The 27,910-nt window shown below is 42.3% G+C and overlaps 1 protein-coding gene across 3 annotated transcripts; it reads left to right on the forward strand.

The window, feature by feature from the left end:
- Nucleotides 1-104: 104 nt before the first annotated feature.
- On the forward strand, nt 105-27,755 carry dnajc14 (DnaJ (Hsp40) homolog, subfamily C, member 14). 3 transcript variants are annotated; one of them, XM_084316744.1, is made up of 8 exons: nt 105-186; nt 1,478-3,009; nt 6,699-6,805; nt 8,585-8,704; nt 17,960-18,120; nt 19,123-19,225; nt 21,404-21,700; nt 24,971-27,755. In XM_084316744.1, exons 2-8 carry the CDS (start codon nt 1,699-1,701, stop codon nt 24,999-25,001), a joined length of 2,130 nt encoding a protein of 709 aa, XP_084172870.1. In that variant the 5' UTR covers nt 105-186; nt 1,478-1,698; the 3' UTR covers nt 25,002-27,755. The 3 variants fall into 3 exon arrangements, with proteins under 3 accessions (XP_084172870.1, XP_084172872.1, XP_084172871.1); XM_084316746.1 differs by having other exon boundaries at nt 6,699-6,796; XM_084316745.1 differs by lacking the exon at nt 105-186 and adding an exon at nt 414-509.
- The last annotated feature ends 155 nt before the right edge of the window (nt 27,756-27,910 follow it).

Here is a 27,910-nt window from a genome sequence, read left to right on the forward strand (position 1 = left end):
AAAAAGTTGACCTGGTCCGTCGTCTACGTGGCAGTATGCACCGGAATGTCCGATGGCAACCACCGTTAAACAAAACGGAAGAAGACGAAGAAGAAGAAGCAGCAGCAGCAGAAGAAGAAGTGGTGAAAGTAGCTGAGAGACAAACAACATGATAAGCTACATTGGCTGACTTGTAAATGATTAAAGGTTACACATTTATTTGAATGTATTCAATGTATTTGAATATCTATATATATAGAACGGTTTGCCTATTTTGTTTGCATTGTCTGGCGGGCGTTAACGTTATCGTACTCGCTACGTGAACCTTTATAAAAAAAGGTGGAATCAAAGCTACCAAAGCGTTAAGTTAGCTACGTGCTGCTGCTACTGGAGCTAGGCTAGCTAGCTACTAGCTTGTTTGCTAGCTGAAGACGTTACCAGCTATGTGGTCATGTTTGTTTGCTTCGTTGGGATGTTGTTACACTAGCTAGCTGATGTTGGCTATAAACAACCTGCTGCCTGTCTCGAAGGTAATGAACACGACAGAAGCTAGACGTTAATATTATGTCAGTTTGCTCATGTTAACCATTTTGTGACAACCGTCTCCCGAGTATTCCGGCTGCACCGCCTATTTAGAAATAACAATACTATTAGATACACTGCTGCTGGCTAATGCTAGCTAGCCTAATGTTAGGATTGCCAAACGCGAGATAATTATAGAAAGTTGCAGTAAGTTGGAGGCTAACATGAGTTATGTGTTACAGTTAGAGCCTCATGCATGCGTTTTCAAATGAACCTTGGACTGTGCACGAATATTTGCATATTTCATCTAGACAGTGTGGATGATCAGATAGTGATTTATATCTAAATGCAACGTTGCGATTGTATAACGAAATGTCACTTAGTCATCACCCTCGTCGTGCGTATCTTCCACGGTTCTGTTAGCCACACGTTTAGCTTGGAAGTGAAATTCACAAATGCTATTCCCATGATCTTTCAACAGTGTTTATGATGATCATGAACAACTTTTCAAACCTAGAAACCAGGACAACGTATCTAAACAAAACCTTGAACTGTTCCACTGGTGGTGCGTTTGAGAATTACTTTGCTGACTCATTTTTGTGGTTGAGTTTGTACATGCAAATGAGCTTGATTTCACTGTACTGTTGACTGGTATGGCCCAGAGAATATGCCCACATCCCTGTGAAATTATGTTGACGACTGTGTGTGAACTCTGTTCACTGTCTTTGGAACACCTCCAGGATTCGTCTCCTGATTAAATTACAGTATCAGGAGTGCCTTGGCTGTATTCTTCTTCTCGCTTTGAGAAAGACTTGCTCGTATTCTCAAATCAAGATTCAGTTTCTGTATTGGACTCTTTGGTGAACCAAGAAAGGGCTTGCTTGCAGAGAATCGGTCGAAAAAAATAAGCTAAGCAAGTGATGTTTTCTTGTAGGAGCGGGAAATGTGTAATAACTTGACACCTGTTTCTTTCCAGGAATAAGAAAAAAGACCAGAAGCATGACGTGATGGGACATGGGGTCCAGAGAGAACCTTTCTGACGACTTGGGAATATTTTCTGAACATGGGACCTGCCTTTTGGCCTCCCAATCTCATCGGAATCTGGGTGAGATGTCGTTACTAGAGAGGATGGATCAAGGCCGCCACCTTCCATGAGATTCCTTTCTGACAGCACTTAATCAAAAGAGTGGAAGCGCGATGGAAAAGGAGTCATCGGAGAGGGGGACGGATGGCATTACAGACACAGAGGAAGAGAACCCAGAGGGCGACATGTTCTCTGGCCGTCCCTCTTCAGCGGCCGAGTGTCTCCTGCGGGAAACCGGAAGGACTGAGGAGGGTTTCGAACAGCTGGTTCTAGAGGAGGACATAACAGCCTATCTCGAACACGACCCTCAGGATCCCCCAAACCTGGCCGCTCCACAGGACCCGGGAGCCGGCGAAGCCAAGGATTGTGAAACGGCAGAGGCCAAAGAAGACGAGGAGGAGGAGGAGGAGGAGGATGATGAGGGGTCTCTCGGGCGGGACGGAGTAGAAGATCAAAGAGCTGCGGGTCACGAGGAGATCATGGACGAAGACGAGGAAGACGGTCAAGAGGAAAGCCAAAATGAAGATGGAAGGGACGAGCATATGAACGGGGAGTCTGGTTGGAGGAGCTCAGGCAATGGGAAACGGTGCAGATCCAGGAACAGCGGGGGAGCCCCTGTTTTAGAGCCGAGTAGCTTATCGTCTTCTGCCATCTCCTCCTCCATCCAAAAAGGTAACCTCCTCTCCGGCGGCGGCCGGCACAAACCCCGGAGACGCAACCACCACCATCACCAGGGGCGCGGTCGCAGGCGCACGGGCAACCAGCTCGCCTCGGCCTTCAGGGAGCTGCTGTCGGATTCTCTGGGCACCTGGTGCATCTCCTGCATCCACATGGTGATCGAGCTCATCGTCACGCTGACGCACCACTGCGGGGTGGGCGTGGAGGCCGGAGGCGTGGCGCTGTACGGCTTCGGGTCGCAGCTCTTCGCGAAGGTCACGGACGTCCCCGGGATGAAAGCGGACGCCCGGCGGGTTCTGGACTGGACGAGAGGCACGGGCGCGGTGCTCGTGGATAAGAGCGTGAAGACGGCGGAGTACGTAAAGCAAGCTTCCTTAACCTGCTTTGGGGTTTTCTGTACTTTGGCTCTTCTGGGCTTCCACTGGGCAAGGGGTGCGCTGACCCGACTCAGCGGAGAAAGGGGGAAGCGATGCTGGCGAGCCTTGCAGGACTCGAGGGTCTGGAGGACGGTGGCCTCCCTGCTGGAGAGAGTCGGCGCTTGGTTCAAGAGGAGGAACCGGGCGCCTCCCTCCGGCCCAGAGTCACCGGGCGGAGCGGGGAGATGGCTGCCGGGCCAGGATCTGGAGAGACTGTTGGCCTTGGCTCTCGTGCCAGAGGATGAGCTGGACCCCTTCACGGTGCTCGGTGTGGAGGTCCACGCCACCGAGGCGGAGCTGAAGAGGGCCTACAGACAGCTGGCTGTCCAGGTATGTGATGATGCTGTGTAGAGCAACCTTTTAGGAGGAGAATTATTTAACCCTTTCACTACCACACTAGAAAGGGTTAACCCTTTCACTGCCACACTACAGATGGTTAACCCTTTCACTACCACACTACAGAAGGTTAACCTTTCACTACCACACTAGACAGGGTTAACGCTTTCACTACCACACTACAGAAGGTTAACCTTTCACTACCACACTACAGACGGTTAACCTTTCACTACCACACTACATACGGTTAACCCTTTCACTACCATACTACAGAAGGTTAACCTTTCACTACCACACTACAGACGGTTAACCTTTCACTACCACACTACATACGGTTAACCCTTTCACTACCATACTACAGAAGGTTAACCTTTCACTACCACACTATAGACGGTTAAAGCCATAGTTTGCCGTTAACACTTTGGATGCCACGCCTCCCTATCTCAACCTTGTTGCGTGCCACCACCCAATTCAATGATAGCTCTCTCATATTTGCGAACGCATAAACTACATCTTAAATTATGGCTATGTGTCTAATCTGGCCGTCGCTTATCAATGACTTGTTTGCAGTCAACAGTCGAAACGGATTGTTTTTTAATCGGTTCATTTCCATTTTATACCATTTTGAAAAATGCTTGCTTTCTTGAAACTTCCAGAAGATTCCAGAAGATTTCAGAAGATTCTGTGATAAACACCCTTTACTGTAATACACAAAACATGTTGTAATTTTTCGGCCTATTTATGAATAGTTTTCAAATAAACGCTAGATTATCGATAGTATATGTGTACTTATGCACGCTATAGAAGTGGGCTGAAAAATCGTATCTCTTATTTCCTTTTTTTTTATTTTTATTTATTCTTTTTATTTTTATTTTTTTAAATTTATTTATTAATTTTTTTAAACACGCATATAAACAAACATGACAACACACGATAAGATACACAAGCATTAATATACAGTGTATATCCAACGAAATTACCATTTATACCAATGTCTTATACAGGATATACCCCTAATACCTGTTATCTAAAAACCTACACACATATGCTCCAGCTCGAACCCCCCCCTCCCGGACCCCTCTTTGGATAGTACCTCCATTATCCCTCGCTCCTAACCAGACACTACCATTATAAGCTAGCTTTTATTCTCTCCACCACTTCTAACCACATTGACATTTTGGATTCATTGAGACCCAGAATTCTTGCTGTAGATATTTCTTGATAAATCACATCGAGATATGTAAGAAACCAAACTTTCCGGCAAATTTTTTCCGGTTGAAACCAGCGTGATGCGATCAGCTTTTTAGCTACTGTGATACCCGATAAAACCAATCTCTTTAGCTGTGGATTTACTGCAAACTCAAAAACATCATTCAATAGTAATTAGGGATGGGTACCGAATTCGGTACTTTTGAGGTACCGAACCGAAACACGTCGGTACTACCGAGTATCGAATCAAGTGAGAAACCGAAAAAAAAATAAAAATAAATATTTTTTATTATTATTTATTTTTTATTTTTATTTTTATTTTTTTTACTTTTTTATTTTCATGTCAACGTTCACACGCACAATATATGCTTACCTAGGATTTGACTTGATTCAACAACAAAGCAGTCGGAGCAATCACAAGCCGAAAACTGTCGAAATTGTAGTTATTTGAAGTTTGGATTTTTTTTTATGACTGAGGTAGGTAAATTAAATTTCTTGAGACTAAAGTACCGAAAAAAGGTACCGTTGGGTACCGGTATCGATTCACAGGTACCGGTACCGGTACCGGTATCAGTTCAAATGTGAAAGGTACCCATCCCTAATAGTAATACAGAGGGGTGTACAGGTATATTCCAAGATACGAGTTTTGATAATTGTTGGGTCACATCTTTCCAGAATGTCTTAACTGGTGGGCAGTCCCAATACATGTGCATAAATGTCCCTTCGTCCCCATTTGTACATTGGGAGCATTTGGAGTCTTGTTTAAGACCCATTCTGTTCAGTCTTATAGGAGTCAAGTATGTCCTGTGAATATAGTTAAGATTGATTTGTTGATGGTCCGGGTTCCTTGATGTAAGTCGGACATTTGCCCAGGCTCCTTGCCAATCAAAGTCACTTTCCAGGTATCCACAGATAGTATATGTGTACTTATGCACACTATAGAAGCAGGCTGAAAAATTTATTATCTCTTATTTCCTGATCGCGCGTGCACACACACACACACGCACACACACACATAGGGCCCACGTTGATATCTCTGTGAAAAAAGCTCTGATTATCCTAAGAATGGTAAAATAGATTCCTTACCTCAGATCAGATGTTCTCCAAAAAGATTATTCCAATTCCTGATCGCCATTCCAAATATCGATTGCGTTTATTGATCCAACGCTGGGTGGTCGAAACACCGATTCCACGCTGTTCTGATGGTCCAGAATGAATCCGATCGTCTCGGGTGACTTGTCTGAGTTAAGTAAAATGAGGAAGCAGGATCTTTCTTTTTTCACTCGAGTTAAGGGGCGCCGCCGCCGTCACACCAGAGTTTGTTTGAATTGGTCTGACTCAGAAGTGGTATTTTATTTTTACCATTGTAGCAAAACTGTTAGCATTGCATTCCAAACCGTTCACTGTTTCATGTCACCTTAGTTCACTTGTATAGAGAAGGACAACTGATGTTTGTGAAAGATCAAAAATGTCAAATATAATACTTTTTGAGATGACAGGTTTTTCAGAAATTTCTATCTTGGAATTCCTGACCTAATAATCACAGGTGTGTGTGTGTGTGTGATCAGATGCCTCAAAAAGGGTTAAACCCTGGTGCAACTGCTCCTCACACAGACTGAAAAGACTCACTCACTCACTCACTCACTCACTCACTCACTCACTCACTCACTCACTCACTCACTCACTCACACTTAGCCACTAGTAGTGTCTCCCTCACAGGCACTTTGAGTAAGTAGAAATTGACATTATGATTACGCCAATCTGCTAATGTCTTCCAACCACTCATTCTGCAAGCCGGTCGCTGCTTAGGTAGTATTTCCATCTTGGGATCAATTCACTTTCAATTCCAAATCTTAACAGAAATGGCTGTTTACTTGCTGGTGATGGAACATCCATTCTCATTTGCTTGTCAATAGGCCAACAAATGCCAACAGTTTTTCAGTATTTGAATTTGAAAGAAAATCCACTCACTGAATATTGAAATATCAAATTATCTGCTGGGAAGACTATTTGAGCTCTTGTTGTATAAGATAAGATAGATTCGGGTGTCATAGCAGCATGGGGGAAGGGGGAAGGGAGGTACCGTACAGGTATGGGCAGGGTAATAGTAGAAATAAATAAATATAGGCAATACAATTAGATCTAAATATATAAATATGAGACAAATTTGTAAACAAAGGTACAGATGAGGGTCTGTATGCACTACCGGTTATATTAAACGTTACAATAAATATAGGCAATTCAAGATTTGTATCTGAATATATACTATGAGTAAAAGTAAACCGCATACACAAGGTGCAGTATGAGTATACACAAGGTACCCTAACTGGTGTGATATGTCATACGTTGTAGTGCGTGCAGGTTTTGGTGGTTTACGCTGTGTTTTTACAAACTGTAAAAGCGGTGTCTATATAGAAGCATAGCAGTCTTTCTCTCCTTTTAATCATGCAATCTTTCTTCTGTCTCTCTCTCAGGTTCATCCTGACAAGAATAAACACCCTCGTGCTGGAGAGGCCTTCAAAGTGCTGAGGGCTGCCTGGGACATCGTCAGTAACCCGGACACACGGAGAGAGTACGAGCTGTGAGTGAATGTGAAAGTGAAAGTTTAAGGATTAGATTCAGATTTTGTCTTTATACAGCACAAGCAAGTACAGTACAACGGAAATAAGTTTGGCATCCAACCAGAGTGCAAATGTAGCAGTAAAGTGCAATATACAATGTACAGGTGATTAACCTGGGTACAAAATATACAAATTAGTACTACTGAGTGTAACGCTAATCAGAAGTATGTACAGAGTTGTAGTATTATTAATATGTACAGTGATACAGGTGTAAAGACAGTATGGCAGTAAGTCATACTGGCCGGCAGCGTAATTAGTAAGAGGAGGATATGTACAGATATAGATATAGTATCTACAGATATGTAAAAGGACTATGTGCAGGTAAATACAGACGGGTGTGGACTGTGGATATGATATGGAAAATGATGCACAATACCTTTTGTACAATACCTTTTAACAAGGTATACTTTGTGAATGATAAATGATTGACTTATTTTCCGAACTTGATCTGCTAGGGTTGAGCTGTAGACTGGTATGGCGGTTTTCAATGGTATGAATGTGATGATGGTGTACTTACTGTGGTTCTATTTTAGGCCTCATTTCCACAGCCCAAAATAATGTCCCCAAATGTCCACGTCAGGATTCTACAGTGCATGTGTTTTGCTTTAAGAATGTGTGACTTATAAAATCTGAAATCAAATGTCTTTTGGGCTTTTAAATTCAAGGTAACTTGTAATTCAATTTGCATAACATACCGCATGGCCAAATTTACTTCATGTGACAATCTATGTATGTCAACTTTGCATTCGCTGTAGCGTGAATCGGTACTGGGGAGTTCGGTACCCTAACCTCACCTCGGGCTGATTCTTTTTTTATTTTTGAATCCTCTTTTTCTCCGCCTGATTTTCTATGCTTTTCCTCCCATCCCAATTTAGTCGTTATGCCAATTCCCCCCCTCCCCTACCTGGTCGTTGTGCGCATGTTCCCCCTACTGGTCGATACAAGGGAACCCTGAAGTCTACCACATGCTTCCTTCGACACATGCGGCAACGAGGACTGTCATTGGTGAAGTGTAACGCGTGGGAGGTCACACTGCCTTCACCACTTCCTGCCTTTCGCTGAGCAGGCGCCCAGACCTGACCTGTAGGCGTTGCTGTCCACAACGCCAGATTACCACCCACGACTTCCCTCCCGCTAACTCAGCCAAACGAGTTAGTATGACGATCGGCCCAAGCCGCAGGCAATGCTGACTCCGGGAGTCGAGACCACAGCCTCTTGCATTGGTGACGAGCGCAATCTCCGTTACGCCACCCGACCGCCTCACCTCGGGCTGATTCTGTCACCGTAGCTGAGTGCTGACCAACCCTAACCTCACCTCGGGCTGATTCTGTCACCGTAGCTGAGTGCTGACCAACCCTAACCTCACCTCGGGCTGATTCTGTCACCGTAGCTGAGTGCTGACCAACCCTAACCTCACCTCGGGCTGATTCTGTCACCGTAGCTGAGTGCTGACCAACCCTAACCTCACCTCGGGCTGATTCTGTCACCGTTGCTGAGCGCTGACCTCACCTCGGGCTGATTCTGTGACCGTAACTGAGCACTGACCAACCCTAACCTCACCGCGGGCTGATTCTGTCACCGTTGCTGAGCCCTGACCTCACCTCGGGCTGATTCTGTGACCGTTGCTGAGCCCTGCCCTCACCTCGGGCTGATTCTGTGACCGTTGCTGAGCCCTGCCCTCACCTCGGGCTGATTCTGTGACCGTTGCTGAGCCCTGACCGGTCTTGTCTCCCTCTCAGGAAGCGCATGGCAGCGTCGGAGCTCTCCAAGTCCATGAACGAGTTCCTCACCAAACTGCAGGACGACCTGAAGGAAGCCATGAACACCATGATGTGCACCAAGTGTGAGGGAAAGCACAAGTACGTCTGACACTGAGACACTCCAGAGAGCACAGTATGGATGGATGAATGACAGACATCACAGTATGAATGAAAGCACAGTATGAATGACATCAAAGTATGGATGAAAGACGGCATAGTGTGAATGACAGCACAGTATTGATGTATGACAGCACAGTATTGATGTATGACAGCACAGTATTGATGTATGACAGCACAGTATGAATGAATGACAGCACAGTATTGATGTATGACAGCACAGTATGAATGAATGACAGCACAGTATTGATGTATGACAGCACAGTATGAATGAATGCCAGCACAGTATTGATGTATGACAGCACAGTATGAACGAATGACAGCACAGTATTGATGTATGACAGCACAGTATGAATGAATGACGGCACACTGTATTAATGAATGACAGCACACTGTATTAATGAATGACGGCACAGTATGAATGAATGATTGAATGACATCACACAGTATGAATGACATCACAGTATGAATTAATGACATCACAGTAATCACATCTTTCTGACTCTGATGAGCAAACATTTAAAATTCAAACTAGAATAGAGGACCTTCACGGAATGTTTAGAAAGATAATATTAGATTAATGTATTGTCATACAACACAAGTACAGTACAACGAAATAAAGTTTGGTATCCAACCTGCAAATGTAACAGTAAAATGTGATAGTAATATACAATGTACAGGTGATTAAACTGGGTATAAAATATAACTTAGTACTACTGAGTATAGTGCTAATCAGATGTATGTATAGAGTTGTAGTATTAATATGTAAAGTGATGCAGGTATAAAGTAGTCATACTAGCCAGCAGCGTAACTAGTAAGAGTAGGTGAGAGATATAGATGTAGTATCTACAGATATGTAAAAATAATTATATGCAGGTATGTACAGACAGATGTGGGTGGATATATATATATACGGTAAGAATAAATATATATATAAAATGGTATATACAGCATTATTGTACATGCTATCATACAGAGTTATATGGGTATATGTGCAGGTGTATAAGTAGGTACATAGAGGAATTATATGCAGGTATATTCAGACAGATATGGATATATATATACAGTAAATATAAATATATAAAGGTATATATATATATTTCCCCCATGTTGGAAGAAACGGTTGCTATTTGCAAAACAATGGCTGATGTGAAAAATGTGCTGATATGAAAAATATATAGAAATATACCGGGTGGTAACAGTGGCAAATTACATTTACATTTAGTCATATAGCTGACACTTTTATCCAAAGCGACTTACAAGTTCTGTACGACAAGTCAAAGTCATCAGGAAGGGCACAAATCTATCGGCTGAGTAACAATGTTCACTCAAAGTGTTGAGTGCTACAGTGGTAGAGCGGTCGTCTGGGCCCAGGAGTTCAAAACATTGGATCCCTATTGATTGATTGATTGATCATTTTTATTAACAGATTGCAGAATGGGTATAGTACAGTACAGCTCAATACACACAATTGTTAAGGGGATGCAGACCAGAGAAAGACTTTCATCTTGTTTACATCAGGGTCCCACATTTTCAATTTATAATGAGTTGAAATGAATGAATGCAAATCTGATCCAATCAGATAGGGATTACAAGTTTTGAACTCCTGGGCCCTGGTGATCGGAAGGTTCCTGATTCAATTCCTGCTCCTCCTGGCAGCGTGTCGAAGTGTCCTTGAGCAAGACACTTATAACTTCAGGGGAGGAAACAAACTTTTTGGCTTACCAGCCAACTGGCGAGTAGATGATTTTTTTTACCAGCCAAACCGATTTTTTACCAGCCAAAAATAAATAGCTAATTGTGATAATTACTTCTTTGTATGTCTTCGTCTAAATTGATTTTCAATCATAGTAATAATCACACTGTGTCTCTACTCTTTACAATATTTATTAGCATAAAACATTAATAAGTGTCGAGCTACTCTTCACAATATTAGCATAAAACATATATTAATCACACCGTATACTCTTCAAAATATTAGGATATCACATATTAACATGAAAGAGGGAACTATTCTGGACTGGGTTGGGCTGAACTGGGCAGTGAAAGATGCTGGACTGGGTTGGGCAGTGAAAGAACCAAGCATTTCACTGTAATGTAATAGCTAAATAAAACAACTTGAACTTGACTTGTTACATTTGCACTCTGGTTGGATGCCAAACGTATTCTGGTTGCACTGTACTTGTGCTGTATGATGACAATACATTGGAATTGAATCTCCTGTCAATGCTAGGGGTTCAGCAGGTGTATTCTGAATGACAAGTATGACAACATCACCGTTGTGAAGGGCATATGGATGGGTGAGTGGTGATATGGGGGGAAACCCGGTAATAATAAAATGTCACTCGGCTGCATTTAAGCAAAGCCGCTCAGTATAGTTGTCCACTATGTTAACGCGTTTTATGGTAGCTTGTTACATGCTAGGTAGCTAGCCGGCTAATGCTGGTTGACTTGAGTGAGTGGAATCGTTAGCCTCACGCCCACTTGTCATTCTTATCCGACTCGGGAAGTGTCAGACCGCACTGATATCCGAAAGCGACGACTCTACATGCAATTATTTTCATCCACTGATGTATTTTTGTCTAAGTTTGTCTACGTTGTCAAGCCGGTGACAGGAGTCTGTACGTCCGCACGCAGTGGTCTATCCACTTCCCCTAGATGGGTGACATCTTCTAGAAAACTAGTGTTCAGTGGAGGAGTTTAGAGTGGTGCATCTGTACAAAGATGATGTTCATTGGTTATGGATTATTATGAGGCGCAAATGGGAGAAATCATAAGGGGGAGTCAGCGTTCGGCTTGTGTAGTATTGGGGATGTGTGCCAGTGAGCGAATCAGCAGATTGCAGAATGATATTTTTTGTTTTGTTTACTACTCGCCAGTGTGGCGAGTGGTCTTCGTGAATCACTCGCCAAACATAAAAAATACTCTCATTTCCTCCCCTGCTTATAACCCCTAACTGCTTCCTATTAGCAGTTGATTGACTGAGTCAAGAAAGTCAACTAACATTAGCAAACATTATCGATAGCTTTTGATGCTATAATAACGCAATGTTAGCTAGCTGACAATTACACTTTAAATTGACAAACATCACATGTGTAATTCATGGCACAGTTCAATCGGGATCATAAATGATTTGTCTCTCGCTGTTCATACCTTTTTCCAAAATAGGGTCCCATGGTGCTCCAGCCGAAGGGGGGGGACTGTGTTTTACTTACTCCACCACTGCACTGAAATTAGGCATTAGGTTACAGGCAGCCATATTGGACGAAGAAGAACTACACAAACATTTTGTGCAAAACCTCAATCAGAATAACATAGTTATTATGTATCACAAATTTACCATACTCAAGTTTCAAGTTTCTTTAATAGTTGTCATACAGAAGTACAGAATACTTTCATACAAAATGCTTCTTACTGTTACGCTCCAGAGACTGTGCTAGACAAGATAGTATCAAATAACATAGTATAGCATGTCATTTAGAAGAAGAAAATGAGGTCACAGTGTTCGGTATAGACATATGTACAATGTTCTGAGTTACCATATAATATACAATACTATGCAGTGTACTAATGTACAGTACTATATAGTGCAAAGCAGAAATGGGATGAGGTACAATTTAGGTACAATTTACAGTAAGGTGTACGAGTTGTAGTGCAATCCTTCATCAATAAATATAAAGTGTGGGGAGTGGGTGCTACAGTGTGTTTGTTTAAAGTGGGTGTGTGCTATAAAGTGTGTGGAGTGGGTGCTACAGTGTGTTTGTTTAAAGTGAGTGTGTGCGTGTGGATGTGTGTGCTATGTGCGTTTGGTGGTTGTTGTGTAGTGTTCATTGTTCGTTTAGCAGCCTGATGGCCTGGGGATAGAAGCTTCTTCTGAGTCTTTCTGTGCTCGCCTTGAGACTCCGGTATCGCTTGCCTGACCGCAGCAGTTCAAAGAGGCAGTTGTTCGGGTGACTGGAGTCTTTAATGATTCTCTTAGCCTTGCCCTTGCAACGCTTGTTGTAAATGTTCTGGAGGGTGGGGAGCCCCCCTCCAATTGTGCGTTCGGCTGAACGTGTCACTCTTTGTAGTCTGCTTCGGTCTTGTGCAGTGCTATTCCCAAACCAGGAGGTGATGTTGCCGGTCAAGATGCTCTCTATTGTACATGAGTAGAAGTTCTTAAGGATCTTCTGACTGACTTGGAACTTCCTTAGGCGCCTGAGGAAGTAGATGCGTTGTCGTGCCTTCTTCACAACACTGTCAATGTGTGTGGTCCATGTCAAGTCCTCGGATATGTAGGCTCCGAGGTACTTAAAGCTGTTGACTCTCTCAACCGGTGCCCCGTCGATGCTGAGGGGGCTGTAGTCCTTGACCCCCGACCTCCTGAAGTCCACAATCATCTCCTTTGTTTTGCTGACGTTCAGGGAGAGGCTGTTTTCCTGGCACCATCCCGCCAGGACCTTGACCTCTTCCAGGTAGGCCCTCTCGTCGTTGGCAGAGATCAGGCCCACCACCACTGTGTACTTGGATTGGTACAGTATCACAACATTCTGAACATAAAAGCAGGGTTCCCAGGGGAGCTCCAGTAGCTCACCACGTACCGCGAGTGCTATTTCAGCGCCGTGGACAACCGCGCTCGCGCGGATCTGGGGCTGAGCGCGTTCGAATCCCGGACGGCAGCCGTGCCTTTCCCAGAGTGTCTTTCCCCCCATCTGAACCCTTTCAGCCTGCTTCTGTCGGTCGAACTTGACCAAGTATGAATGCGAAAAAAAAAAAAAACCAGCTGACTGGTCAAAGTTAAAAAAAAAAAAAAAAAAAAAAAAAAAAAAAGCAGGGTTCCCACGGTACCTGGAAAACATGGAATACATTTTCATTTTCCAGGTATGGAAAAGTCATGGAAACTGAGCAAAAGTGAACACTTAGATGGAAATAGAAACAGTTGTCCTGGAAAATTGTATTGGATGATGTGTAAAATAGTAATAAAATGAAACCATTGTATTGAGCACAAAATTAAGATGCATTTATAAAAACCCTTTACATGTGAACAGCGTTTACTGTAGATATAAATGGATGATCCCATGTTGTAGAGCATGCTCTTGGCATCCTATATTGGATGTTGGAATTTGATGCAGGCAACTTAGTGATATGGACTTTAAAAGTATAGTTTCGGATTGGTCGACTTCAGGAATAATAACGTTACTCGCAATCTCAATAGAAGGGTCAAATACATGCATTTCCCAGCCAACACGGGAGCCTTGACATCTACAGTGAAACTTCTTATGCAAGTTTATCCTCAAATGTAAGTACTGTAGCTGTGTTTTAACTGTCTGGTAAACCTGGGTTTATCAACGTTAGTTAGTAAGCAGTGCAATCTTGCTAACTAGCTAGCAACTTGAGTTTGAGTTTGTTTTGAATTTGGATTTTGTTAATGATGCAAGCACATGGAGTGCAATCTTGCTAGCCAACATTCAGTTTGCTAACTAACTAGCTACTAGCTAGTGTTGGCTAGCTTGCATTGCTAGCTAACTACCAATACATTTTCACATTAGGCTGTGACATTACTTCTATACTAGTTGACATGAATAGTCTAGTCTTGATACATTTTGTAACATTCATTGTTATATCTACTTTGAGCTATTTTGTGATTTTTTGTTTTTTTCTTTAAAAAGATTATACTACTAAATAGGAACATTTGGGGTGAGACATTTTTGAAAAATCATTGATCATGCCTAGACTGATTCTATACATCTATACTGTTAAGCTAAGCTTACTAGTGGGGTTTCTGTACTGAGGAACCACAGGGGAACCAGCCTTATGTTTCCCCTTTTAGGTTCATTAGTTTGATTTACAAAAGATTTGACAGAGTAAGAGTAGGCATACTACCCCTTCTACGTAAGACTCATAATCTAATAAGACTAATAATAAAGGAAAGAGGGAGGAGGAAGAGAAGAGGGGCGAAGATGAAAGAGGAGGAGGAGAAGAAGAGGAGGATAAGAGAGTAGAGGATGACGGGGGAAAAGGGAGAAGAGTGGAGAGGAGTTGAGAAGAGTAGGAAGAGAAGACAGGAGCAGACACGAGAGGGGAGGTGTGGAGAGAAGAGGACAGGATGAGATAGGAGAGGAGTGGAAGAGAGAACATATATCAATCCCAGTGCTCATGTGTTTCAAAGTTCCAGTTCAATAAATTGTTGTTCATCTACAGCTTGTTGCATTATTTCATGCATTGATATTATCAATAAGACATAATCTCTAAGCATTTACAATGTAGACTTGACTGGCACATCTTTTAAATCAAGTAAGTAGTCGGGTGTCCTAGGGCAGCGATTCTCAACAGGGGTGGATTACAGAAAATTATCACTAAAGTGCTATCTGTTGCAGCTGCACTGTTTTCCATGAGAATACCATATTTGGATACGTTTTACCATTTCTCAAAATCTGAAAATCATTATGAAACTTGGTGTTAATAAAACACAGAAAAGGATCACCAAGTTACTCTGGATAAAAAAAACCTTTACAGACAACATTTAGACAAAGCTTCCTGACACATCTCCATCCAAACTCTTGGAAGAACTCATTGAAATCTCATCTGATACCACCTGGAGAGCTAGTTTCAGAGTGTGGTGCTGAGTACCAAGTATCTCATGATGCAGCAGGTGTTGATACCATTCAGCACCACATATCTGTGTGAAGCTGGCTTTTCATCCATGACAGCTCTGAAAACAAAATATAGGGCCAAGTTGAGCCTTGAGGATGACATGTGTGTTGCCTTGTCAAAGATCTCCCCGCGTATTGACCGTATTATTAGCCAGCAGCAGCAGACCTCGCATTGAGCTAGAAATTTCCACTGAGTGAATGAGTGCTTATTTTCTGTATTTATTAATATTTTTTGAGAAATGGTAACTTGGTGATCCGTTTCTGTATTTAAAAAAAATACATGATTTTCTGTTTTTGAGAAATGGTCAAACTTATCCAAATATGCTATTTTTATGGAGAACAGTGCAGCTGCAACATATAGCACTTTAGTGATCCTTTTCTGTATTAAAAAAAAATACATGATTTTGAGTTTGAGAAATGGTCACACTTATCCAAATATGCAATTTTTATGGAAAAGTGTGCAGCTGCAACAGATTGCACTTTAGTGATAATTTTCTGTAATTTTATTTAAAGAAATATGCTATTTGATTTACTACTACAAGCAGTGTAATGTCAACAGTACTAAGCCATTTAGACCTGAAACACCTGTTAATAATGCATTATATAGCCTGCATATACACACAAATGTGTTTCCCGGTTTCTTAAATAAACATTATTTTGAAAGCAAGCACTTTCGTCATCATTGTAGCAAAAAAGACGGGACCGGAAAAGTCTTTATCGTATGTAGGGGTGCCCTGGAATATTTTATTGAACACAACAGGGGTGCCTTGGCAGCAGAAAGGTTGAGAACCCCTGTCCTAGGGGTTTGTGTGAGGGGAGGGGGGCGCGGATGGGGGCGGAAAGCTTCAGGGGCCTATAGATCATCACTTAATATGGTACCTGGAAAATCAGGAGGTAGTATGGAAAAAAATGTCAAGGCAAGCGTGGGAACCCTGAAAAGGAAGAAATAAGTTGCAGAGGATAGTGAATTTGGCTTCTAAAACCATAGGGAAGCCACAGAAACAGCTATGCTACATCTACAATGAAGTAGGAAGAAAGCTAGGAAGATAGTGGGTGACCCCTCTCACCCACTCTATGGTGAGTTTGAGCTGTTGCCCTGTTAGTCGTTACAGACTACCTAGGGCAAACCGAAATATTTTAAAAAAACTCCTTCATTCCTAATGCCATTAAGGCATAAAGTTTCCCCTGCTCTGAATCAATACAGTACTACTGGGCGCCCCAGTGGCGAACCACATAGCGCGCTCAGCCGCGGCACGGCCGACCCGGGTTCGATTCCCGAACCCGTCGTTATTTTGCCGAATGTCTTCCCCCCACTCTGTCTCCCATTCCTCCCCTCTCTCTCTACTGGACTGCCCAGTAGAATAAAAAGCGATAAACGCTAAAAAATAAATCTTAACACTTTGATCGCCATGGTTAAATTAATAATTTACCATCCCTAGCCAGCTCTATTTGTCTATGGAGAAGTTCCCCTTCTTTGCAGGGCTATAACTTTTTAAATTCTATTGCTAAATTGACATTATTATGGCCCATTCAATGTCCTATATCCATTGTTCAGGGTGTAGCAACGTTATACTTTTTCATTCACATATTCATACTAAAATATGGTCTAAAGTATAAGTATGTTTTTATCGTTTTCTGCAGCTTTCTCCAGAACTTGATTTATAGCCCCAAATGCATTATATTGATGATCAAATACAGTTTGGTAGCGATCGGTGCCAGATGAAAAATTTCAACTGGAGGTACTTCTAGAAGTTACTACGTATCATCTGATATTGACCGGATGGGCGGGGGGTCGTTTATAATTCCGTGGGCAACGTTATATCATTAGTCTAGTGTGGGTCATATGGTCATCAGAGCAGTTTATATGGAACACGTTAGAAAATAACGCTGGATCTTACCGTATCTTCCTCGCGCCGTTGGACGATCAGCTTGGAGTAGACAGTTTTCGATTATGGGATGTTGATATAGATGAACCATTTCCAGGTTGTATAATACTATATACGTCCAAATAACGTTGTTTATTGAGTTAGGGCGAGCGATTGATTATCCAGTGTGTTGAGATGGAGTCCGGCTAACGATCGCGAGTGCCCGGACGAAATATGGATGAGCACTTCCTGTTTGGCGCGTCACTTCCTGTTGGCCGATCTGCCGATCGGCCACCAGATGGCGCTCTTGAACCGTTAGACAGTTGAGTGGAGCTCACCAGTACATCTCATGTCTCCGGAGGAGAAATATGATTTCGATCACAGATTTTTTTAAATATTGATATCAAAGACGAGTTACGGCGTCTTCGGCAGAATGAGCATGGCGAGCAAAGACGTTCCCGGCGATTAAAGTGTTCTACTACTATTCTATTAATTAATTAATCGAACTCTCGTTAGACCCGGTCTTTGTTGATATATATATATTATGTATATATTGTATTCCTACTGTATTCCTACGTTCTCTGCACTGCACTCCATTACAGGTGTACTGTATGTATATGTCTGCTGTTATTGTTTTTTTTTGTTCAATGGTGAGACCAAAGACTAATTTCCACACTGTGCACAATAAAGTGACACTAAACTAAACGAAACTACATTGCTGGCCCATGATCTGTGTACAGGAGGTTCGAGATAGACCGCGAACCTGCCGAGGCTCGGTTCTGTGCAGAATGCAACCGTCGCCACAGCGCCGAGGAGGGAGACCTGTGGGCCGAGTCCAGCATGCTGGGTCTACGGATCACATACTTTGCCTGTATGGACTGCAAGGTGTACGATATTACAGGTGAGGTTTAGCTTCTCCTTCTAGGCTACTACCTATTCTCTATTCTCTCCCAACAACGACACATATTCTGTCCGCTGTCACAGCTACAGGAGTGGCTAGTTTATTCAAATACAGTCGGGTCATTGGTAGGGTTGCACGATACACTGATACTAGAAAAGTATTGCAATACCCAGCCGTTAAAAGTGGTTCAATACTAGCGTAGTGGGCGTGTCAAGTCAACAGTGTCAGCTGATTTTAAGTAGCCTGACGGAGATCAGCTATATAGCTCAGAAGCTGTAACAGAATAATTAATTATTTATGAAAATGTAAGTTTCAACAGCATCAAACTATTTCCTGTTATTGTATTACAGTAATACAAATTTTCTTATAAAGAATTCTCCATGTTCTAATATTATGCTCCATTACATGTTTTAGGTTTTTGCCGTGGTATCGTTTTAGAACCGGTATCGAAGTCAAAACTTTGGTATCGTGACAACACTAGTCATTGGACATTTACACAATTTTCACAATTGTGGCTCTGTACGCCACCACAATGGCATGAAATGAAACAATCAATCAAAAAGGGGGAGGCACTGTGGCACATATAGAAATGATTGTAATTCCTTCACTTGATTTGGATGTAAATATCCTCAAATAGAAGCTGAAAGTCTGCACTTTAAGCACATTGTTTCATTTCAAATCCATCGTGGTGGTGTACAGAGCCAAAATTATGAAAATATTTATGAACGTGACCGTAGGAGTCGAAGCATTTTGAAATATACTGTAGCTGTGATTTCATCACAATAACACACTAGCTGCATACTGTGGTCAAAGCTCAGCGTTCACTATTGTGATGAAATCACAGCTATATATAAAAATAAAAAAACGCAGCTTGGTGAGGATGTAAGAAGCTGTGTCGTCTGACCCAAAGTCATAACGACGTCCACTTTCACGGCTCAAGGGAGCTTCATTTGCTTCACCTGTAGACGCGGTTTGATCTCTTCTTGTGCCGTCCCGTTTCAGAGTGGGCCGGCTGCCAACGAATAGGAATCTCTCCTGACACACACCGCGTGCCCTACCACATCTCCTTCGGTTCCAAGAACAACAGCACCTCCACACGACAGAGGTAGGTCCTGCGTAACACTGGGTGAAAACATGCTCCTTTAGTTGTTTTCTGTCCCCCGATGTCTCCATATGCCGTTGTCAGTCCAAGCAGGGTGTCCGCAGATCCTTAAAGTCTTAAAGGGGAACTATCTTATAAATGGCCTTTTTCAGTGTTTAGCATTGTTTCCTAGCTATGTGGACTTATATTAATATGATCTATGTCTCTAATTCTCATATTGGCGCATTCTTCCAATTCTCCTCTCACAATATTCACCCTCACTGAACTGAGTCATCTGAAAATGTGCTGATTTGTGATGTCAGAGAGACTCAGCTGCATGAGACTCATACACACTCCACACAGTTCCCACCGTGGTTGGAGCCCAGGCTCAAAACGGCTTAAGATCTTGAGGTAGAAAAATGCTGTTTTTGAGTACTTGATTAGAAATACAAAACAGTGAATACAAAAAAAATACAAAATTACAGAGGTGTTCCATAAACTCACAGGAATTGTGTAAAAGTGCCCAAATAGTGAAAGAAATAGTAAAATAGTTCCCCTTTAAAAAATCTTACATTTGTTTATCAACAATTAAGGCCTTAATTTGTCTTAAAATGTCTTACCGGTACATCCATCTTTCAGAGGTCTTAAAAATGCCATAGACAGGAAAGATAAAATGCCATCTTATTTTTCATTATGAAATCTGGGGGTAACAGGAGATAAAGTCGGACTTTTTATTTACAGTTTTGTAGCATCACGCAGACCGGAATGGAGCGGAACCAACAGAGGTCCTTATGAACTATTTCAGCAACGGAGTCTATAGCTAACGTTAGCAAGCCATAATGCTATTGTTACGTTTAGTTTTAGCATTTGCATTTGCACTCGTTATGGGAAAGTGCAAATTTAACAAACTGGCTTGACAACCCAGTGTTTGCATCATGGTTGGTCCCAGTGAAAGACCATTAAAAAATATTTTAAACTGGGGACGATGGGAGTGAAAGCAGTCGAGTCGCACATGCTGAGCGCTAAGCATACCTCTATTAACAACCCGCCTGCAAACTAGTATTTCGCATTTCTTTTCGGCCCCTGCCTCCACCTCAGCTGCGCCATCTCAGGTAGGACTACCTGCGACCTATTAATACTATATCTATATCTGTACATATCTCTTACTTACTCTTAGTTACGCTGCTGGCTAGTACGACTTACTACCATAGTGTCTTTATACCTGTATCACTGTACACATTAATTAATACAACTCTGTACATACATCTGATTAGCACTATCACTCAATAGTAGTACTAATGAATATATGCTATATACCCAGTTGAATTTGTACATTGTATATTACTGTTGCACATTACTGTTACAGTTGCACTCTGGTTGAATGACACACTTTTTTTGTTGTACTGTACAACTGTACTAAGTGCTGTTTAATGACGATACATTTGAATCCAATCTAATCTAATCTGTTCTAATGGAGGAAGTGGCAGCAAAACCCCTGAAGAGAGACATAGAAAGAGAGGGACAGCAGTGCCAGCGAGGTGACTTCTGACATGAGAGAGAGAGACAGAGAGAGAGAGGGAGGGATGGCAGTCTGCCAGCGAGGTGACTTCTGACATGAGAGAAGAGTAGAGAGGGAGAGAGACGGAGAGATATTTATGTTTTGTCACCCCTTTATTTCATCCAATCCAGTTACTCCTTTATGTTTTAATAAACATCTTTGGACCAATCTGTCCCTAAACTTAAACTAATTGGTGTCGTTGCGTGATTTTTGCCATTTTGTTATTGTGAAATTGGTATTAAATTTCATTCCGAGTGGCATTAAAAAGTATTTAAAAAGCCTTAAATCTGACTGGGCTAAACCTGCAGATACCCTGCCAAGGACTTGTATGCCCGTAATGTCCGTCCTTCATGTAAAAGCAGAAGTCTTTTGTAAGATGTTGTAACAGACGTGTGTCTGTTACATACTGCATGGTATTGAAAAGTATGACACAGATGTACTCAAGCCTTGGTCGGGGCTCCTTTTGCATGAATCAATGCAGCGAAGCAACCAATATATTTCCTCAATATTCAAATGTATTGAGATGCACCTGTATATAGATATATATTGTCTATAATCTAATATATTGCCCAATATGTATTATAGACAACAATATATTACTGTAATGTAAGCCTTTGCACTCTGTGGCTCCTTGTCGTTTGCAGAACGCCCTCAGAACAACCTTCAGGTCCCAGCAACCCCGCTGATCTACAGGACTTCTTCAACCGCATCTTCCAGGGAGGGCCTGCCACAGACATGGCCGCCAACGGGGGCTTCTTCCCCTCAGGTCCTCCCCACAGCCAGCCCCCCGGTGCCGCTGGCCCCCGCTTCCCCCCGCCCCCTCCCCCTCAGACGGGCTTCTTCATGCCGGGGGCCCCCCGGTCGGAGCCCGGCGAGACGTTTGCCGGAGAGGGCGGCAAGCCCCCGAGGAGGAGGAAGAAGGTCCGGAAGCCCTTCCAGAGGTGAAACGCGCCCACGGCTTGACTTGTGACCGTTATAGCAAACACACACAGAGACACAAACAAACAAACAAACGAATCGTGGCCATGTTTCGTCTCTCGCCCCCCCTGCCTCTGGACATGCCAGGAGACGCCCTGCATGAGTTGAACTCAGGAAGATTCATGTGGGGTCATGGGTGCCATTCTGATAGTCGTGGCGGCATCAGCCAAGGGAGAGGGATAGAGACCAGATGATGAAGAGGAGGAACCGGTTATCTGAATCGCAGTATTGAAGGAGGGGGTTAGGAGGTTGATGGTGTTTTGTGGCATTTCACCTTTTTCTGTTCTTCACCACAGCTGTAGCCTTTAAAAAAAAACACGTAAAGCCGTCATGGAAACACGTTTTCCCTCCGTCTTTCGCTTTCCCACCCCCAAAAAGTCCTGTGTCGTCGCATGCGCTGTTTATTCACTCGTTATCGGAACATCTCGGTTTTTGTTTGTAATCGTTTCGGACCGGGTCGCTTCCCTCCGGGTGTCGCTTCAGACGGTGGGAGAAATCACGGAGTGAATCGAGCGAGTGTTCCCGTATCGGTGTAATGAAAAGATGGCGAGTTAGGGCGACCCCCCCCAAACCCTCCCCCTTGCTTCTATATCTCTTCGACTCACACTCTTAGCAGTGCATGGGTCTGCTTTTTGGACCTGCAACCAGCCCCACCTCCACCCATTTTCTGAACGAATTGGGAACCAATCGAGCCCTGTGACCCAAATTAACAAAAGAAAATAAATTGAAACGGAACGAGGCGATAATCGTGCGTCTCGTGGCGTTCCTTGAAAAGCAGCTTCACAAATAAGAATAACACGGCAGTGTTTTTTGCATCACATAGACTTCGAGAGGAGAGAAAGTTCACTTCTCAAGAGAGCAGCGTTGCATGCCAGGTTAAACATGTATAGGGTCGGCTGGCTGGCTAGCTAGCTGGATGGTTTTAGCCAAACATGCCAAAAAAAACACGGTGATGGTTATCTTCCGAACTAGGAGCAGAGTCACTCTCACACACACCCTTCTACCTGTTGCCTTCGGTGGTCAATGGAGGAATGACAAGTTTTATCATTTGAGCAACTTTCTGCAACGATTTCTATTACTTTGGACAAATTTGTAACATTTGTATTTGACATTGAGTTTGTGGAGGCCGGTTATCTATACTCTGCCATAAAATTGCTATAAATTCTTAACAATAGCAGTGGGTTTTTAATGCTTAAAGGATAATTACCCCTTTTTAATGTGATGTCCCGGGTGTTTTGTTTTCTTTGGCCTGTGTGGTCTGTGGCTCCGGTTGAATTAGAATGCATGATTTGGCTCTTTGGTACTGATCATACTGCCGCTAAATGTAAACACTGCAAAAATCATCATTTATTAGGTGTGGTTTTTCACTTTGGCATAACATTACTAGTTTATTTGGACCTTTATTTAGGTTAGGTTCAACCCCCTGCTTCACACAGACACAGTTACATACATTCATACCTGGGAGCCGCCTAGTACAACCACAGTCTGGCCACTGAGAAGCTCCATTGGAGCAGTTGGGGGTTCAGTGCCTTGCTCAAGGGCACCTCAGCGGTCGGTATCGATGGACGGGGAGTGTTAATTAGTTTACTTCCCCCGCCCAGATGTTTTCCCTGCCGGTCCTTGGCGATCGAACCGGTGACCTTCCGGTCACGAGGCCGCTGCTCTAACCTTCCCTAGGTCACCGTTGCCCCCAGTTTTCAGTACTTGAACCTGGTAATCAGTACTGTTATGATGTGCTAAACACCCCCCCCCCCCCCCCCCCCCCAGTCTCATGCTTGTTCTCATATTTATAGCACATTAACTAAGTTGGATCAACCACAAAATGTTAGTATGTTCTGTGATCTCATGGTTTGAAAGAAAGAGAGACAAATACAGACGCAAGGTGTACTACAGGTAATGTTGTGCCAAAGTCAAACGTGCCCCTATGACTGAATTAGCTGCTGCAGTTTGCTGATGACTGTACTGTGATTATCAGAGAAATAGAAAATGCATTCCAAGACCATACTCCAGTAAAACCACAATCTATCACATGGAGAAAACCCTTCCAAAATCAAGAATGCACGTTAATCCCATGGTCTAGGGCAGTCAAATATAGCCTAAACTAAATAAGAATATCCACAGAGAATGACTTGGGAAAGATATATTTCCCCGGGGTTACATTTTCTAGTTTAGAACCGATAATAATAAAAAAATAAGTATAAAGAAAACTCAAAAAATGTTGTGGGTCACATGTTCACATTCACAAATGTTCTGACCGTCCGCGACCACAGGAATAACAGGGATTCAAGTGGCAAGTGGCCCTTTATTCCCTTGCAAACATCGGGCGTCCATTAAACAAGCACTTTCATAAGGTATTACAAGTTTGAAGGAATACCTTGACATTTGAGTCTGTCATCGTCCTTCATCAGGTGCGTCACGTCGAGGGGGAAAAGGTCTATTACATTTATTCTTAAAGGGACTATACAGAATACAGCGCCCCCTATCTTGCCACTGTCGCCATCATACTGCTTTTCTTTTTTTTTCTCTTCTCATTATAATGTTTTGAATTATTGACGATATTTTTCTGTTTTCTGACTGAGTTTTAAAATGTACTCTGAAGCCATACATGTGTTTTTGGAAACATTAGAGCAAAATGGAGCCGTGTTGAGGGTTGGATGTGAAAACTGCAAAGGGATTATTTTCCAGTAGCATTGTCCAACCTTTTAAAAGGGTAAACCTGTCCTCAATATACCCAGAAGATGAGGAGTTTTACAGAACCCCACAAATGACACGGCAGCATTTCTGTTAGCTTGCAATAATTGGGTTTCCTCGAGCAAATGCTAAAATAAGCATCATTATAAAATTAATGAAACATGCTGATGCATAAAAAAATGCCAGGTGATTTAGAAATATGACCGGAGGACCTATTTGTTGCCCTATTCCTATGGGAATGGTGTTATCTGGGGACATGTGGTAATTTTGAGGGGGGCAAGAGAAATGTAGAGGTAATTGGTGTGCGCTCAAACCTTTTCTTATTGGGACTTCAATGGGACTTGGAACTCCTTGGAACCACTAAAAAGAGAGCGGTTTGCATGTTGTTTCTTTCATCTCGACATCCAGTAATTTCTGATAATCTCTGTGGTTGCCGTCAATTTTAATTCCTTTTTAACTCTGCCACATCGGTAATTCATGAAGTAAAAATTCCACAGCAAAATAAATGAAATACTTAAATAGATTTTCTTTCTAAAACAAAGGTCCTCTGATGCTAGTTCCACATCCCATTGATGCTGGTTCCACCTCCCCTTGATGCTGGTTCCACCTCCCCTTGATGCTGGTTCCACATCACCTTGATGCTGGTTCCCCTTGATGCTGGTTCCACCTCCTCTTGATGCTGGTTCCACCTGCCCTTGATGCTGGTTCCCCATCCCCTTGATGCTGGTTCCCCTTGATGCTGGTTCCACATCCCCTTGATGCTGGTTCCCCTTGATGCTGGTTCCACCTCCCCTTGATGCTGGTTCCACATCCTCTTGATGCTGGTTCCACATCCCCTTGACTCTGGGGCACATCCCTGGCTTCACGGTACATTTTGAAGACTGTTGCATGTTGAAGACTTGTTGCGGCTTGCACAGTAGTGCACAGTAGTGCACACATAATCCCAGGTCCCTGCTTCCTGGGTTTGAGTGGCATATAGTGGTTGGATTTGTTGTTGAAACTTTACACTTGTATAACATGGTAGATGGTCATTTCATTCATAGTTTGCTTCCACCATGTGTCTTAAGTGCCATTTGACATATCAGCCCCCAGATATGTTGGAGAATATAAAATGTTTCGACTTAGTAAAATCACTAGTTAAAGAAATAGAAATATATATTTATGTTCAACTCTGAGTTGCTCAGTTGGTATTTATTGTAACCCAGAAAACCATCTCAGTCATTTAAACCACATCTCGGTGAATATTAGCCGTTTGGAATTTAAGCGATTCATATTTTGGACTCTCAGTTTGTTTCCGATTTTGCAGACATTCACTAAGGTATCGCCTTTAAAACTACGGCATATCTACGTAGTGTCACGACAATTGGCTTTTAAGCTTCGATAACGATCTATTGGACAGGTGTGCTCGTTGGTACGCATATAGCTGTCAAAGGTTGTGTGACAAGTTCATTGTCTAAACTCCTTTGGCGATAATAAAACTGACTTATGAGGTGACGAACGTTGTGTGTAACTTCTCACACCAGGAGAGAAATGTATGCCGTCCGGGGGGGGGGGGGGGGGTAGTATTCCAAATGTCAAGGTGTCCCTTTAAGCATTAAAGGGAAACTACACCCATTTAAGCGTTAAGAATGATCTTCATAAAGTGAACCAGGTGGTCCCTCCTCTAACCCCCAGGTGTTCTTGTTGAAGATACAAGACCACAAACCTAAGATTCTCTACTGCCTGTCTGAACCAGTTCTTCTTGTGTCAGACGTTCACAGGCTAAACCAGGGGTTTCTGGCTCCATGTAGTTCCTTCTCTGAGTTCTAGAGTAATTATGGTTCCTCCACAGGAAGTAGATGTTCCTTGTGCACTACGATTTAAGAGGAATGAATCATGTTTCATGTGCATTTCTACAAAAGCAGACATTCTCCTAAAAGTAAATAAAGAGTAAATAAAGTAAGGAAAAGAGAAAGAAAATGCAATGCAGTGACTTGAAACGACTGAAGGAAAACGTTATGGACAGCCATGTTCCATGTCTACGTTAAACATCTATGTAGTTTTAAAAATTATTCTACATGTTTGTTGCCGAAACATGACTGCATAAGGTTTTTCTTTCAACCATCTCCGACAAGGCAATTCATCACAATGCATCTTCCTTACTTTGTGCGGAACTGATAACAGACAATTATTTTTATTTTTTCTATTTTAAAGAAAATGTTTCCTTTAGCAGAATTACATCCTAAACGCTTAATTCAGTTGAATGGCCCTTTAATCGGTTAAAAGAAAACCAACCTTTATCGTTTACAGTTCTGATCTTTGAAGGTGAATTTCTGAGAGTATAGCGATTTTACCTATGTGATGAAGCATTTGATGGAGGTGGTTTTTGTGATGTTGAAGTTTGATTAAAAGCACCATTTTGACACAATTCTGTTTTATTTTAATAATATATATATATATATATATAATGTTGTTTTCATGGCCCAAGAAAGTTCAATCAATATTTGTGAACATGAGCTGCTTCTCCCAAAGCAAAACCCAGAGAAGTAAGACTGAAACGTTTCATGAGGTATAAAGAGCTGCTCCATTGACGGGAGACCCTCTGGGACCCACAGAATTTGTTTTATTTTGTATACCCAAATTAGCTTTATTCTATAGTAGTGTTCTCAGTTCTGAAAGAGAAAGTACCCATATACAGTCTATGGAGCAGCTTCGGTTTATACCTGATGACATAAGTTTGAGTTTTAACGGAGTTTCTACTGGTCACCAATCTGCGCTTGTTTGGTTTTTGGTGAGAGTTGTTCATGCTCACTAAATACTTTTGGACTGTCCCTAAGTCAGACCATTAGAATAACATATCCAAAAATGGTATTTCCCCATTAATACTGTTCATATTGTCAAATTAAGATTTGTTATTGAATTCCTATGTTAAAGATTATTTGAGTGGCTACATTTCATTATTGAGTATTTCCCAGCCTGAAGAGGCTGAAGTATCAAAACTAGCTTATACTGCGTCTGTCATCTATAGGGGATGTATTGAAGGCCGATGAAGTGGTCCCATGTGGCATTTTCTGAAGTTGAGCTTACATTTTTAAATTTTACTTTAAATTTTGTTTAATTTCATATCGGAGGTATTGCAGTTAATATTTCTTTTGTGGCAGCAATTTCAGTGCTTTGGATACATGTTCCCTTTGACTTGAGAATGTATAATATGGTTAAAGTAGCAGATGTAAGCAATGGAAGAGCCAACACCCCGGCATTTATTATAATTTTTTTTATTTAAAGAGAATATGCAAAAGTGTGGCAAAAAAAAGTCTGACAATCATTTGGATCTAATGTGCAGGACACTTACAGTACATTTACCATTTTTGTTAGGGACTGGGGGGGGGGGGGGTTGCCTGGCTGTGGCAAACTACACTTTTAAAGTATCATTGTTTAGTTGGGTTTCTTTTCCCGCTTCCTCTGGTTTTCAAAATAAAAGGTGATTTCCTACATGCAAAAAC

Source organism: Notolepis coatsorum (genome assembly GCF_963971535.1).
Source record: "Notolepis coatsorum genome assembly, chromosome: 6".
NCBI classification, from domain to species: Eukaryota; Metazoa; Chordata; class Actinopteri; order Aulopiformes; family Paralepididae; genus Notolepis; species Notolepis coatsorum.

Excerpts from the sequence above, each read along its gene's own strand:
- dnajc14 (XM_084316744.1), top strand. The coding sequence starts at position 1,699 with ATGGAAAAGGAGTCATCGGAGAGGGGGACGGATGGCATTACAGACACA. Across the intron at positions 3,010-6,698 it reads ACAGACAGCTGGCTGTCCAG|GTTCATCCTGACAAGAATAA; the intron begins GTATGTGATGAT and ends TCTCTCTCTCAG. Across the intron at positions 21,701-24,970 it reads GTCCGGAAGCCCTTCCAGAG|GTCCTCTGATGCTAGTTCCA; the intron begins GTGAAACGCGCC and ends TCTAAAACAAAG.